General features: G+C 52.6%; 6 protein-coding genes across 6 annotated transcripts; 5 read left to right on the forward strand and 1 right to left on the reverse strand.

Annotated features, from left to right (window-relative positions):
• Nucleotides 1-203: 203 nt before the first annotated feature.
• On the forward strand, nucleotides 204-1,608 carry CkaCkLH20_07853 (homogentisate 1, 2-dioxygenase; the record flags this gene model as incomplete). Its single annotated transcript, XM_038890569.1, has 2 exons — nucleotides 204-271; nucleotides 351-1,608. 2 exons carry the CDS (start codon nucleotides 204-206, stop codon nucleotides 1,606-1,608), a joined length of 1,326 nt encoding a protein of 441 aa, XP_038744177.1.
• A 478-nt stretch (nucleotides 1,609-2,086) lies between these two features.
• Nucleotides 2,087-3,946, reverse strand: CkaCkLH20_07854 (amino acid transporter; the record flags this gene model as incomplete). The annotated part of the gene is made up of 5 exons (XM_038890570.1): nucleotides 2,087-2,891; nucleotides 2,951-3,119; nucleotides 3,210-3,485; nucleotides 3,549-3,625; nucleotides 3,687-3,946. The coding sequence occupies 5 exons, from the start codon at nucleotides 3,944-3,946 to the stop codon at nucleotides 2,087-2,089; spliced, it is 1,587 nt and encodes a 528-aa protein (XP_038744178.1).
• A 1,189-nt stretch (nucleotides 3,947-5,135) lies between these two features.
• On the forward strand, nucleotides 5,136-6,816 carry CkaCkLH20_07855 (cytochrome P450; the record flags this gene model as incomplete). The annotated part of the gene is made up of 3 exons (XM_038890571.1): nucleotides 5,136-5,504; nucleotides 5,564-6,440; nucleotides 6,494-6,816. The coding sequence occupies 3 exons, from the start codon at nucleotides 5,136-5,138 to the stop codon at nucleotides 6,814-6,816; spliced, it is 1,569 nt and encodes a 522-aa protein (XP_038744179.1).
• A 1,174-nt stretch (nucleotides 6,817-7,990) lies between these two features.
• On the forward strand, nucleotides 7,991-9,910 carry CkaCkLH20_07856 (uncharacterized protein; the record flags this gene model as incomplete). The annotated part of the gene is made up of 3 exons (XM_038890572.1): nucleotides 7,991-8,569; nucleotides 8,626-8,877; nucleotides 8,927-9,910. 3 exons carry the CDS (start codon nucleotides 7,991-7,993, stop codon nucleotides 9,908-9,910), a joined length of 1,815 nt encoding a protein of 604 aa, XP_038744180.1.
• A 1,304-nt stretch (nucleotides 9,911-11,214) lies between these two features.
• Nucleotides 11,215-12,198, forward strand: CkaCkLH20_07857 (methyltransferase domain-containing protein; the record flags this gene model as incomplete). The annotated part of the gene is made up of 1 exon (XM_038890573.1): nucleotides 11,215-12,198. The coding sequence occupies one exon, from the start codon at nucleotides 11,215-11,217 to the stop codon at nucleotides 12,196-12,198; it is 984 nt and encodes a 327-aa protein (XP_038744181.1).
• Nucleotides 12,199-13,761: 1,563 nt separating this feature from the next.
• CkaCkLH20_07858 (uncharacterized protein) lies at nucleotides 13,762-15,484 on the forward strand (the record flags this gene model as incomplete). Its single annotated transcript, XM_038890574.1, has 2 exons — nucleotides 13,762-13,905; nucleotides 13,955-15,484. The coding sequence occupies 2 exons, from the start codon at nucleotides 13,762-13,764 to the stop codon at nucleotides 15,482-15,484; spliced, it is 1,674 nt and encodes a 557-aa protein (XP_038744182.1).
• Nucleotides 15,485-15,834: the final 350 nt, after the last annotated feature.

The following is a 15,834-nucleotide window of genomic DNA, read 5'->3' on the forward strand; positions in this document are numbered from 1 at the left end:
GGCGCAGGTGCCGGCCGTCCAATCTTGAGACGTTCCTGTGCCTCAGCAGACTTCCCTGCTATATACCTAATTGATGACCCGCACGCAGTTTTATCTGTCTAAAGCTTTCAGTTAGCTTATTCAAGTGTACAAACTGAACGTGAAGGTTGGAATTCGACATTTGTTCTCCTCAATTGACGCTGTTGTCCCTGAAGACCCCCATCATGCCTGTAACAGACTTCTCCACGAAGGAGAGATACGAATATCTCAATGGCTTCGGGTCTTTTCATGAGTAAGTTATTGTATCATCACTGCTGTCTTTCTCTTTAGTGCTTGACGCAGATGACCTGATGCTAACAGCCACGCCCTAGATCAGAAGCCATAAAGGGTGCTCTGCCCATTGGAGCGAACTCGCCCCAAAAGGCTCCTTACGGTCTGTATGCAGAAAAACTCTCAGGCACAGCCTTCACGGCACCCCGCCATGAGAATTTGCAGACATGGCTTTATCGCATCATCCCATCAGCATCTCATTCATCTTTCGAGCCTCTCCAGGAGAATGGGCCCAAACCCGGTGGTCAGATCCACCAAATCCCGAACCAGCTACGTTGGGACCCGTTCGACATCAGCAATGAGACCGACTGGATCAGCGGTCTGAGACCCGTCGGCGGTGCCGGTGATCCTGCCATGAAGACCGGCCTCGGCATCTTCATCTTCGCCGCCGGCAAGAGCATGGACCCGAAGACTGCCATGTATTCGTCTGACGGCGACATGTTGATCGTTCTGCAACACGGCGTTCTGGATATCAAGACAGAACTTGGAAATATCCTGGTTCGGCCGAATGAGATCGTCGTCATCCCTCGCGGGATCAAGTACCAAGTCAACCTACCAGAAGGACCCGTGAGAGGTTACATCCTCGAGCTTTATCAAGGTCATTTCGTTTTGCCTGAGCTCGGACCCATCGGATCAAACTGCCTGGCGAATCCTCGTGATTTCCAGGTCCCCGTTGCCGCCTTTGACGAGGACGACACCGAATGGTCGATTGTGAATAAGTTCAACAGCGCCTTTTTCATCGCGAAGCAGAAGCACACTCCTTTCGATGTGGTAGCTTGGCACGGAAGGTATTACCCATTCAAGTACGATCTAGGCCGGTTCTCAGTCATTGGGAGCATCTCATTCGATCACCCGGATCCCTCCATCTATACAGTCCTTACCGGCCCATCGGATCATCCAGGAACAGCGGTTGCCGACTTCGTCATCTTCCCGCCCCGTTGGCTTGTGCAGGAAGACACGTTTCGTCCTCCATGGTACCACCGGAACACCATGTCTGAGTTCATGGGTCTGATCTGTGGTGACTATGATGCAAAGACTGGTGGGGGTTTCCGGCCTGCCGGGGCAAGCTTGCATAACATCATGTCAGCTCATGGCCCTGATGCCAGTACCTTTGAGAGGGCATCGAATGCTGAGCTGAAGCCGCAGAAGATTGGAGAAGGTAGCATGGCCTTCATGTTTGAGAGTTCGTTGATGATTGGAGTTACGGAATGGGGTTTGGAAACATGCCAAAAGGTTCAGAAGGGCTATAGCGAGGATAGCTGGCAAGGATTGGTCAGACACTTTAAGCGACCGGAATGAGGCTTTTCTCTTGTTTGAGCACGTACAACTTATCATCACAGATTGTAGTCATTCATGCGCATATGTAAACATAAATGGTAACATCAAAATTCACCTTCGGTCCTACATTCTACATGATAGTATCAATTTTGTCTTAGGACAAGGAACGTGAAGTGGTTTTCTTAACTCTTCCATACACGTAGCTCTCGAAGAATCCGGTACCGTTAGCTCATACCTACGTGTAACTATTAAGATACATCTCAAACCTAGAGATATCAAAGCCAGCGAGATTTTACAATGTTGTAGAATCACTTTGTGACCTGGATGACGCATGCTGATTTCCTGTAGTCGGATTGCACAGCCAAAGAAACCCAGATTCCAATTTCTACTATGTGTGACCGCTGCGAACGCTTGAATCTCTCCAAATTGCGACACTGAATAAAAGAAACTTTCCCTTGAAGTGCAAAACATATTCAACCATGCTCATATGCATACCCAATCAGTCATCCCTTACCCCTTCCACGACCTCAGAAATGACAACTGGTACTTCGAACTTCGCATAACCGCGAACAAAGTAATAACAGAGCCCAGACAGCAACCAACCAGCCATGACTACAGTAGAATAGTTCATGTTCTGTGCCGTTACTGGCTGTGTAGAGGGAAAGGTGCTGAAAATGATGACGACCGTCATCCATATCAAACTGACGACGTTGAGAACCGGGCCCACGATGCCTCCCAACTTGAAAGGCCCATACTCCTTGCGCGTCAATTTCTTTCGTCCCACAATGAGCATATAGGCAATTGGAATGCTATACGAAAGATAGATCCCGATAATTGCCATGGACAGAACAGCGTTGAAGGCAGTGGTATTACCAAGGTAAAGGAACCCGAGTATGAGCTGAAAGGCTGTGACAACGGCCACTGCCCTGACAGGAACTTGCAATCCCTTGTGAACATGGCTGAAGTAGCTGTCGAATGGCACTGCCTTGTCGCGTGCGAAAGCCCAAAGAGTTCGGGATGCCGACGTGATACCGCCAACCGTTGCTGCGATGGCTATCGAAATCAGCAGTAGCGACATAACTGTAGCTCCCGCTCTAGACTTGGTCACATCCAGATAGATCTGCATGAATGGGAAGCCCGTTGGGGTTGTAAGGAGCGTTTCGAGGGATCCTGTCGAGAAGAGGAGGACGGTAACATATACGAGACCCATCAGACCATTGACGGCCACGCTGCCAACCATGGCAATGGGGACGTTTCGAGGCGCGTCGGGTATCTCCTCAGCCATGTGACAGGCGGCATCATATCTGTTTAAAGCTTATTAGTGAGGGGTTTCTTCTGGTGTATCCAAATGGAAAGAACGTACCCGAGGAAGGGATATACAGCACTGATGAGTCCGACCAGCCAGGAAATGCCATCATTGCTCCACCCACTGCTGTTGACAAAGTCGGTGAAAACGAAGGCGGGGGTGTTCTTGGGTGCCATCACTCCAAGAACGATGAGTATTCCAACAAAAGCAACAACGTGAATGATACCTTGATTCAGTGTCAAGTCAGTAAATATGCAGCAACACATGTAGGGGGACTTTGAGCTTCGATAAGCTGAGAAACATCGTGAACACCCACCTGAAATCATGTTTGCATGCGGCAGCATCTTTGAACCCCAGATATTCATGGCAGCTGAGTACAAAAGCACCGCCCAGTAAAAGAGCATACCCTGCCATCGCTGAGGAATGTACGAGTCTTCGTTCAGAGTAATCAACGCTTGAGTCTGCAGTCCAGCTGCAAAGGCCGCCGATGCGCAAAAGACGGTCAGCCCCCCAACGGAGATCCATCCGGTCGTGAAGGCGGCGAGGGATCGGCTTCTCGGAGGGCATAACGCAGCAACCCAGTGGTATTGTCCTTAAGGTTAGTCTAATTAGAGTTGCAAAGACCTAAGTTGGTGAGACATGGGATGGGACGTACCGCCAGCTGTTGGATAGATGGACGCAATCTCGCCCAGGGAAGCTGCAATGCATACAGAGCAGATGAAGGAAAGAACACTGTGACTCGCCGTTAGCTTATTTTGGCGAACGTTTGACGACTCAAGTAAAGACAACATACTAGTTATAGAAGAGGCACGGCGCGCCGCCGCTTAGGAGGGCTTGAGCGATGACTGTAGAGAGTGCTTCCCATGTTGCCATAAGGCAGAGGCAGAGTGCCCCAAGAGTTGGAAGTGAGAATTGCCTCTTCAGTTCCTGGGCATGGCCCAGCTGAGCCAAGCGATCCTCATCGGAAACGATGTTACCTGGGGCTGAATCAATCTGCCTCAAAGGGTCGCCGGTCTTCGTCTCGTTGACGTCCATAATGAATTCCTTATCCATCTGCGGCAATATTCGCGGGCTGTAGCTTGTTGTGATGGTTATGTCGAGTGATGTTGAATTGTATGAGAATAGAAATTGGTGGTCCTGATAATCTTGCTTGCCAAGAAGCTGAACAGTAAAGATCCTATTGGCAACTACGCAGCTCTTGCACCGGAACAGCCGTCCGCACCCCGGCTTCAGTACGATACGACGTGGCGGAACTTTTATTGATAATTCCTCAATTGTGACAGGTCAACGGTCATAGAATCTCGATAGGGGTAGCGTCCCTGATGCCCCGAAGCCCCCGGTATGAGATACAGCACAGCGATAGCCACCAGCAAAGTCCGTATGTGGGAGTTTTCCGGGTTCCGAGATAAGGACACTGTCAATTTGGTGGCTCAGGCTTACATTGAAACGTGACTAGACATGATCAGCAAGCAGAAGGCAGAGTCATGTTATCAGTGCCAACGCGCCTAGACCTGGGAGCCTGTCGGACGGAGGGGGATACGACTGGACAAGTGCTAAGAATACATCGCAACGTGTTTTCACGAAGATGGCACTTGCAACGACATGTCTAAACATGTCATCTTCAATTATCTTCAACATTTGACAAGCACAGTGACCCTTCCCCGTGGGGAAGCAACTGCACGGCGGCATGGACCAACCTCACATCCTGACACATCCTGCTTGTCGTTATCGGTGAAGGGGCGGGTAGGCTAGACCTTATTGAGACAAAATATCCGGCGGGGGTGCATAACAACTCGTCTTGTGATATCGGGGATGTCGTGGCCACGCAACGGTCGCCTGCTGGCTTCGTCACACAACATCCACGGCGGTCGGAATTCACCAGGTTCCGCTCGGAATCTTAGTCGCGGCATCTTGCATACCATCCCGACATTCCGTGCGGGGTTCTCTACCCGCCCCCACAAGCCAGGGGAAAACCTGGGGTTGCATATGCGGGGGATGACTGTAGTTAGTAATGTCTCGATTCCGAGAGGGCTGTCTTTGTCTGACGCTCTCGGCGGACGCCAGTACCGATGGGACCCGCACGGCATCGCATCTGTGACGGAGCTGAGGGCCGGGTAGGAACGGCAGGGTCAGACCGGTTTACATATCATACCGTTAGTAGCAATTGTTTTCCCACGTTTGACAGTTCGATACAGAGAGTATTCAGCAATCAAACATTCGTTGTGGTCAAGATACTCTCAACATGGCTATTGCAAATGTCATCCAAGCTTTCCAGCAAAGGGTCTTTGACCATGCTTTGCAGTCGGCCGTCACAGGCATTCTTCTGATACCCCTCATTTACGTCATTATCAATGAGTTCATCCGCTCTCAGGCTCGGATTGCCAAGTTGGATGGACCTCGAGGTCTACCTCTGATTGGCAATCTATGGGACATTCGAGTCAATGCTGCAGAGCAATACAGGAGATGGGCCAAGAAATTTGGATCAGTCTATCAAATCCAATTGGGAAATGTGCCGGTTGTTGTGGTCAACTCTGCGTCTGCCGCCAGAGCCCTCTTCGGACAGAATGCCCAGGCTCTCAGTTCCCGTCCTGAATTTTACACATTCCACAAGGTAAGACTTCGAATGCTCCTCGAAAAAGACTTCAAGAACCAAACTAACAAGCGCGACAGGTTCTCTCGGATACTGCGGGAACAACGATTGGAACTTCTCCTTACAGCGACTCACTTAAGCGCCGTCGTAAGGGAGCTGCTTCCGCCTTGAACCGACCGTCAGTCGCAACCTATGTTCCGCACCTCGATGTCGAAACCAAGACCTTCGTCAAGGAGCTCTACGAATATGGCAAGGCCGGCCAAGCTCCGGTCGACCCCATGCCGATGATTCAACGCCTGTCTCTCTCGCTCGCTTTGACTCTCAACTGGGGAATTCGCATGAGCAGCCAGAAAGACGGCCTCTTTAAGGAGATCACCCATGTCGAAGAAGAGATCAGCCGCTTCCGCTCGACCACTGGCAACCTGCAAGACTACATCCCTCTTCTCCGCATCAATCCCATCAACATGCACTCAGCCAAGGCCAGAGACATGCGGAACAGGCGTGATGTCTACTTGACTGCCCTGAACAACGGTCTCGATGAGCGCATGGCCAACGGAACCCACAAGCCCTGCATTCAGGCCAACGTCATCATGGATCAAGACGCGAAGCTCAACAAGGCCGAATTGACATCGATCAGTCTGACCATGCTTTCCGGAGGACTTGACACCATCACCACGCAGGTCGCTTGGTTTGTTGCCATGCTCGCGCAGAGGCCCGATATCCAAGACAAGGCCGTGGCAGCCATTCGAGAGTTCTACAGCGAGAAGCAGCCAATGTGCGATTCCGAGGATGACCAGCAATGCCGTTACATCGTGGCCTTGGTTCGCGAGTCCCTGAGGTACTACACTGTTCTCCGTCTTGCGCTTCCTCGAGCGTCTGTTCGAGACGTTCCCTACGGTGAAGTTATGATTCCCAAGGGATCTGTTATCTTCCTCAACGCCTGGGCGTGCAACATGGGTAAGCACTTGAAGAGAGAATTGAACGATCACTCCGAGACTAACACTTCTCAGATTCAGAAGTATGGACTGACCCCGAGGTTTTCCGCCCCGAGAGATGGTTGGAGCAGCCGGATGCGCCCCTTTTCACCTATGGTGTTGGGTACCGCATGTGTGCAGGTTCACTTCTCGCCAACAGGGAGCTGTACCTGGTTTACATGAGACTTCTCAACAGCTTCAGGATCGAGAAGTACGATGATGTTGACCATCATCCCATCACTGGAAATGCCGATCCCACGAGTCTGGTGGCTATGCCAAGGCCGTACAAGGCACGATTCGTGCCCCGTGATGTTGAGACATTGAGCAGTGTTTTGAGAGACTCGGAAGAGAAGGCCTAGGAGATACCAAAGTTGAGGAGGTTCAATTGGGTTGACTTTGTAGATTTGTAGAATGACTAGCAGTAGCTTGATAACATGACGAACACGAGAAGAAGAAAACACATCAAAAGAGAAGTTTCAGTTGAACGTTTCAAGCGGAAGAGCTTACATAAAATCGATTAAGAGATAATTTGAGATGATTCAAGTTCTTGTTGATGGACTGAGTAGCAACAATGTTTATGATGAGATGTAGATGCCGAGGGCCGAAAGGTGCCCTGTCACCCTCAAATAAGGCCGTCTAGATGACCAAAAACGCGATTCAGACATGAATTTGAACTTCATCAAACGTTTTGAACCTCAATAACCAAGTTTTTGGATTGGTAATTGCTCTTCTGTCATATCTTCGTGAGACCCACCTCGAGATTGACAACATGATGTGGAGGGGCGGGGAGGCCATGCGGGGAAAATGCCGGATCCCGGACCTTGACCCGGCCTGCGTTGATACAAAACCCCCACTCTTCCCCTGCGCGCATCACCTGCGAACTCTAACACTACCTCAGCACCCATTTGCGCGGTGACGGCGAGCCTCGACGACTTACTTGATGACATTGCATGTTTCATGACTCACTCCGCAATGGCGCCGGAAAACGACGAAGTGGAAGCACAGTCACCAACAACGACATCGTCGACACGGAGGAGATCCTCGCCTCCGGGTCCGAGCAATCCGCCAAGATCGAAGCGCGCCAAGTATGCAGCGGCAGCTTGGTATGTCACCACTTTCTAAACTTCATCACTACTCATATTGGTCAATGAGATGTCTGACTTTCAAGCAGCTCTGAATGCAAGAAACGGAAACTCAAATGTGTGAGAGAAGAGAATGAGGAAGAATGCCAGCGATGTATGTCCAACGGCGCTCAGTGCGTCTTCGGCGCCGCACCGTCACAAGATGGCAGTATGGCACCAAAAGAAAAGCCTAGAGCAAACAGGAGAGCTAGGCGGACTAGGTTAGACTTTGCCTCAATTGGATCTCTTATGGGCCATGACTCTTAACATTTACAGCTTACCGAACGATGTAATTATGGACGAGATATCAATGCTTCGAGAGCAAGTTGCAAGCTTAGCGAACACTGTGGGAAAATTGGCCTCGGACAAATCTCGACAAACGACGTCGAACTCGCCCAACTCTCAACGCCATATGTCGATACACGATACTTCCTCGCCTCAAGGAGGACAAGAACCGAAACAGCCTCAATTCGTGGGGCCGACTAGATCTGCGTTCAGTCTCAAAGTCGCCGAGACCACGCTCACCAGAATGGGAATTTCCACTCAGACCCCGTTACCATCCGGCACGAGCGAATCTCTCGCTCCAACCCGCTACCCGACTCCCGAACAATCCGAACCGGCCTTATCTGTTCCTGGGACAGATATCCTGCTCACCATGCCCCTGGACGAGGTTGAGAGATTGCTCGAAGTTTTCCAGGAGGAAGTCGAGACTGTTTACCCGTTTCTGGACACCGGAGAGCTGGTATCCAAGGCTGCAGATATACGAGCCTTTGTTGACGATTCTCCGGATCGCCCGGCGGTGAACAGCTCCTCTGTGGACCTCAAGGATGTGATCCTAGCAAAAGTCGCTATTGCCACGAGTATTGTGGTTGAGGCTCATGGAAAGAACCATGCAAGCAACAAACTAGTCGAACCGATTAAGCATCTCATCTACCAGCTATCTATAGACGCCCAGGCTGATCTGAAAGTCATTCAAATCATGACCATGATTGTAAGTCAAGAAGACCTCAAAAAAGCCAAACGGGGACGAAGCTGATGTTTGTGCAGAGCATTTACTATTTCTTCTCCGACGAAGAACTTCTTGCCTGGAGAAATATCGGAATAGCTGCGCGAGCAGCCTTAGAAATGGGTCTACACCAGAACTTGAGTCTCGTCGAGAACTTCCCGGATCCTCGAGACCGTAGTCTAGCAGTACGCGTGTTTTGGTGCGTTTATGTGCTGGATCGCCGATGGAGCTTCGGAACGAGTCTCTCATTCGCCTTGTTTGACCGAGATATCGACCCGAATCTACCTGAACCGGTAAGAAACGAGCCCACAAAGTTACTCTTTTCATGCTGATTGATACAAGTCGGACGATTTCCCATACCTTCGATGCTTGATCGGGTACGGCCGGTTATGTTCCAAAGCCTGGGACGCGTTGCCTCCGTTCAGCGCCCAGTCGCAGACCATTCCCAAAGACACCGTCGCCTTCCTCGACTTCACCGCGCAGAACTGGTCCAAGTCAATACCGGAAGACTTACAACTGCGCCATCTACCACAAGATTCTACATCGGCACCGCCATCTCGGGCTTCGAGGCGGTTGCAAGCGCTACTTTATCTGCGTGGTAACCATATCCGCACCTTAATACATCGGCATCACGTTATTAGCTCCGCGAGCATTGAGGCAGAGCCCCAAAAGGCGCGGCTGGTAGTCGACATAGCCATCGATAGCATATCCGTTTTGGTTCATCTGAGTGAGACGAGCGACATCTACATGCGCCAGCAAAGCGCCTTCAACTACTTCCTTCTCAGTGCCGTGGCGGTCCTTTTCTTGGCAGTATGTCACGGCTCTCGGATGTTCGCAGAGCCATGCAGAGACAGCTTCCTCTCCGCAGTGGAACTCGTCAAGGGGTTCTCTCGGCAGGGCACGGCGAGCCGTAGGCTGTGGAAGAGCATCAGAGGACTCTTGCCACTTGCCCAGCGGATGGGTCTCCGGGGAGACGAAAGCACAATTCGGAGAGATATAAACGACGGGCAACTACTGGTTGGTTCGACAGGTCGTATGCTCGGCGTAGAGTCGATGGCAGATGGACAGCGATCCGGATCAGCAGCGGTGCCGGGCCCCGAGTTCGGTGGGTTGTCATCGACGCAGAACTTGGGGACGATGGAGTTTGGAGCAGCCGCTCCCGATGCCTTTTCCCTCAGCAACGATCTCATGTTTCTCTTTGATGCTTTCGGGCAGACGGATGACACGTGGGCCAATGGTTTGCAGGATTATATGGGTGGCAATGAACAGCAACCTGCTATTATGGGCGAGGAGGAGATCTCCAGGCATTTTTGGGGTTTGATATGAGTTACTTACCATGATTCCTCGATGAAACGACGGCACGGCCAACCACGACATGCAAGGTTAACTACGTTCCTTGAAAAAAAGCGACGGAAGCCGGTTGGAAGCGGGGAGATTCGGTTCTCTGCCCGATGTCAAGCATACATGCATCGGATAACCGGAAGCGGCGACAGAAGTTGCAGATTCCTGAACGGAAGAGGCAGGAACGAGGTCGCAGTGCATTAGCCTTCGATCAAAGGGGAAACTGTATTGGGAGAAGGGTTGGCGTTGTTGGCATTATTGATCTTGGACCCTGGTTGCCTTGCCGAAACTCGAGAAGAGGTCAACATCTGGTGTGCGCCGTCCAGCTCAACGCGTGCTTGACCAAGATAGACACAAGCGTTCTGGGAGACACTCTGGTAACTTATTAAAGCATGCTGCGGTGAGGCTCTTATACTAATTCATCAGAACGTCTCAAGTTTGCATTCTGGATGTGAGAACAGTCTCTCCTTCTGAAGCCGTCTCGAGGCATCCCACATCAGTTGTCAGATTCGAGGAGGAAGAACCCGGATGGGCCATTCTGACCATGGCTGTGCATGGTGCTTGGCAGATTAAAAAAGTGCCATACAGATTCGATGACGAGATGAGTAGAGTTGCCAAACCTATCAACACAGTGTACGGCAAAGAAGACGGGGAAGTTGAGTTGATGATATTAACCCAAGGCCGCGGTTCCAATCTCCTTCCACATGGGGAATAGGGGGGCTTGGGTGCTAAAGCGGGGGAGATAAGCGGTCTGCATGCGAATTGCGGCTTTTTGCTCGGTGCCAAGCGCCAAGCTACCGGTCGTGTTGGGAGGAGAACAGGCACTGATTTGATCTTTTGCGGGGACCTGCTTCGCCCCCCAAAACCCCCTGTTGATCGCATGTGCACCGGCCAAGCGGTTGAAACAAACTCTTTAACCTTTGAGATAGACTTCGCCCGGAGTCGCTTGTTTCCATGTCACTTGTAGAGCCAGACCGATGAGAAGACGGAAGCGGGCCTTCAGAGTCCCGGCGACGTACCGGCCCCGTACGAAGCTAACAACGGAAGGTGGGGCCGTTGTTCGCGGACCGACTTCCGCATTGGATCAGACGTTCCTGTTCGTCAATGATCCAACCAACACCAACAGCCGTCTCCTTAGCAAGAGGAACCCCTCATCTCCCCTCAACTCTCTATCTTCCCGGAATCATCGCCGGGAAGCCCACCCTCCATCGTACAGACAGCACTGAGGTGGTACCCAAGACATCTCAAAGGTGATCGATCCCTCACACAGCGTATCAGCCACCGCCACGATGGCTCAGCATGCACAATCCCCAATTGAGGCGGACGACGATGGCGTCTCAATCGACGGCTACTCCACAACAGACGATTTGCAGATCTCACTACGGTCAACGATTCTTAGGTACCGCCGCGAGAACGGCCGTACATACCACGAGGACGACAAATACATTTTGCCCAACGATGAATCTGAACAAGAACGTCTCGACATCGTAAACCATGTGTGGATGGTTACCCTTGACGGCAAGTTTTGCCTCTGTCCCAAGGACAATGGCGCAAGACGTGTCCTTGACCTGGGTACCGGAACGGGTATCTGGTCCATTGACTATGCGGAGGCCTTTCCAGACGCCTGTGTTACTGGTGTCGACCTTAGTCCCATTCAACCGAGATATTTGCCTCCTAATTGCTACTTTGAACTGGATGATCTCGAAAAGGAATGGACTTGGGATACTCCTTTTGATTTCATCTTGGCTCGGAATATGGGCGGTTCATTTTCCGACTGGGAGGCCTCAATCAAGCAGGCTTATGAGCACCTCGAGCCTGGCGGCTGGTTCGAGATCCAGGATAGCGAATGGCCCGCTGTCTGTGACGATGGCAGCATGGCAAAGAACTCCGCGATTGCCGAGTATACGAACTTGATGGCGCACTGTTGTGCTGAGATCGGGCGCCCGATCACATTCACCCACACGTTCGATGACCTCCTGCGGAAGGCAGGCTTTATCAATGTGGTCAAGGTGCCTCTCAAGTTTCCGATTTCGCCGTGGCCGAAAGACAAAGCTCTGGAGGAGATCGGCTTATGGACCCAGACGTCGTTGATTCAGGGGCTTGAAGGTATGGCTTTGGCGAGCTTCACGCGGACCTTGGGTTGGAGTAGGGAACAGACTTTGGTCTTGTGCGCGAAGGCAAGAGCCGACATCAAGAACCTCAAGATTCATGCCTACTGGAACGGCTACGTCATCTACGGTCAAAAGCCTTTGGACGCAGAGAAGGACAAGTAGAAACTGTGGTGCACAGTTTCTGTCTCACTGCAAGTACTATCTGATATTTGCGCACATAAAAGATTCGGGTTGAATTGGTGGTGTCAAGTTGAAGATTTGCAGTTTGTCCTGTTTTTGTTGTAGGAGATACCATAACATAGCTTAGGCTACTGGCTGCTGATGTCGATTTAAGCTCAGTTAGAGGACGAGGTTGATCGCGTGTTACAAAACCATAAATCTCTTGCCCGATGTTATGTCAGCAGTATGAATCTCTCATGCTCAAGATGTTGTGCTGACAGTTGAGGGGACGAAATCTCGACTGGGGGTATCCCAACCACACAAATACAGGCCTTTTGCTTGGCACATGGTTATCAACACCTCATCTCCTTCTCCAGCCAATCGTCACTCACAGCACTTGATCCAGGCACAAACAGTTCTTGGCGCAGGCAAAGCGCACACCGCGAGCCTCATCCCGCATTTCACGGACTGCGGACGCGTCTCTATGTAGCCGGATACATCACCCGTTCGCTATCTTTAGCTTCCATGCCCGAAGCACGCAATCGGCCTCCCAGGTCAGATTCCTGAAGGTTTCCCGACAACACCGAATCCGAGTCAGCTTCTCTTCGGTCCGGCCGCCAGCGCAAAAAGGCTCTGCTGCCTAGGAAGCACCCATGAAAGGTTGTGAGACCTGCAGCGCAGCGTGCTGATCATGGCTGGCTGCATTGCAGCTAAATTGAGACTGCGTTGAGCCCGGCGTCTCCAGACAACACATGCAGCTCGAGCCCCAGAGTCACTCCGGTGATTATCATGCAGAGCTGCCTGGAACAAGAAAAACGAAATGCTCGCGTACATCTCGCGTACGCAGGCCGTCAGCATTGGTAGAACGCGGCCTCGCAAAAGAGAGGCCATCGGTGCCCTCTCCGGAGACTGTCCCGCTTTTCTTATGCCGCGGCCACGAAGCTTCCCCGGACCGTTGTCCGCCAAGCCGCACTTAACCCCGGGACCTTCCCGTTTAAGCTCCTCGCCAAGAGCCTCCAAGAACACTTCCCTGAGTTGCCAATCGAGCGGCAAACCACCGAAATCACTTGCAAATTATCGCTCACGCACCAATGCTACTCTGCTGCGGCCTCTCAATGGCCAACTCAGAGCTCGCATCCGGCAACATGGACGGCCATGTGCGGCCCTCCTGCGGGCTGTCATCTCTTGGTAGCATCCGAGCTTCCCTGAGTAGCATTTCACACGGCCCTTTGCCCCCGGCAGTGCCCAGAAATGCCCAGATCGATGGTGCATGTCATGAACAGGCACGCATACGAAGTACGGACCTGATTGTTGGGATTTGTTGACAGGACTCAATGACTAGCAAAAGTTCCGTCTCTGATTGAAGCTATGGCCCCTCTGCTGGGCTTACACATAGATTAATGCACAGAGATATAAATCTGGGGCCCCTCCTCTCCATTTTACGACTTTCCTTCGAGCTTCAAGGGATCTCGACCTCACCTCGACTCCTTCACTTGACAAACTCGGTCCAATCCAGCCCGCAATCAAACAAAATCTACCGATTTGTTTGCATTGGACATCTCCACCATGGTCCGCGCCTCCTCCTACCTGGGCTCCCTGGCCGTCCTCGCCACTTCGGCGATGGCCAAGGAGATCCAGCCCAACGCTGCCCTCGCCGCTGAGCTTTATGACACCGGTATTATCCACGAGCAGGTCATTGCAAGCAAGAAGGTGAATACAAGAATCCCCCCGAAACTCACAACATGCTGATTCGTCCCAGGCCGAGTTCTCCCGTCAAAGAGAGGCTGGTGCCTACGCCAGTGAGCAGTATCCCGCCCTGGGATACGCTGCTTGCGTCAACGGCTGGGCTGAGGCCATCGTCGGCGACCGCAACAACACCTTCCGTTGCCACAACGCCGACCTCCACTCCTTCCTGAGCCACGCTGCCCTTGGCGACGAGCTCGGTGAAGGTTCCTCGTCTTGGGGTTGGACGTCCGAGGATGGCCGCGAGTTCGTTGCTATCGGCCAGTACCAGGGCACCGCCTTCGTCGAGATCGACAAGGACGGCAAGCTGATCTACCTCGGCCGTCTGCCCCAGTACTCTGTGCCTTCCGAGTGGCGGGAGATCCGCTCTTACAAGCACTACATGGTCATCGGCTCCGAGGCCGTTGGTCACGGTATCCAGATCTTCGACATGAAGAAGCTCCTGGACATCGACCCCGCCAGCCCCGTCACCTTCGACGCCAAGACCGACTTGACCAGTCACTTCAACGCCCTGCTGCCTCTGGGCCGTGCTCACAACGTTGTCATCAACGAGGAGCTCAACTACGGTGTCGCCGTCGGCGCCGCGCCCCGCAACGACACCATCTGCGCCGCGGGTCTGAACTTCTTCGACCTGACGGACCCTGCCAACCCCGAGTCCCTGGGTTGTGCCAGCGGCGATGGATACGTCCACGACGCTCAGTGCCTCGTTTACCACGGCCCTGACACGCGCTACGAGGGCAGAGACATCTGCTACGCCTACAACGAGGACACCCTCACCATCTACGACGTGACCAACAAGGCCAACGTCACCAACATCATCTCTCGCATCTCGTACGAGGGAGCTTCCTACACCCACCAGGGATGGGTTCTGGACGTCAAGAACCAGGAGTACCTCGTCCTGGACGATGAGCTCGACGAGTCCCGCGGCAACGGCCCCGGCGGAGACGGCTACCCCGTCACCTTCATCTGGGACATCAAGGATCTCGAGAACCCCAAGCAAACCGGTCTGTTCAAGCACCCGACCAAGGCCATCGACCACAACCAGTACGTCATCGACAACTACATCTACCAGTCCCACTACGGCGCTGGTCTCCGTGTTCTCGACGGCCGATCCATCCCCACCGACCCCACTGGTGCCGGAGTCTGCGAGGCCGCCTGGTTCGACATCTACCCTGAGGACGACGACTTCGAGGGCGGCGGCTACGTCGGCTTCGTCGGCACCTGGTCCTCGTACGCCTACTTCCCCTCTGGCTACATCTTCATCAACACCATCGAGCGCGGTGCCTTCGTTGTCAAGTTGACCGGCAAGGAGTGCCCCAAGGCCCCTGTCTGCAACGCCGACAACTGCCTGCGCTCTTTCCGCGCCGAGTCTATCCCGGGTCGTCTCGTCGAGTCCCAGGAGTTCTGCAAGTCCTTCCTCAGCTCCCCTGTCAAGGAGGTCAGCGCTCTGCCCGAGCACGCTGTGAAGAACTGCGCCAAGGAGGACAAGGTTGCCCAGGCTAGCAGCGCCTGCGCTTGCTTGCCTGCCGCCACCCCGGCCCCTTAAACTGTCACGAGTAGATTATGAGGTTGATGTAGAAGTCAAATGATAATGTAATTGCCATAAAAATACGTGCCCCTAAAGTGAGATTGTTGTTTGCGTGTTGTTGATCATGCGTACCTTTACCTACCCAGTCTTACACCATTTGCGGCGCCGACCGAATCTCGGCCCCGGATATGTGGGCCATCGGAAGTTTGGCCCGGCAGACGACACGTGGAACGGCTTCATCCGGGAAAGCATTAAACATAATCTCAAGTTTAGGAACAACGGTTTCCACCTCAAGACTTGCGCCATGCTTAATCAATCGATCAGACCTAGGGATTGATTCGCCTACTGTTCAAGCAAGCGGCAGCAAA

Source organism: Colletotrichum karsti (assembly GCF_011947395.1).
Source record: "Colletotrichum karsti strain CkLH20 chromosome Unknown Scaffold25, whole genome shotgun sequence".
NCBI lineage: Eukaryota > Fungi > Ascomycota > Sordariomycetes > Glomerellales > Glomerellaceae > Colletotrichum > Colletotrichum karsti.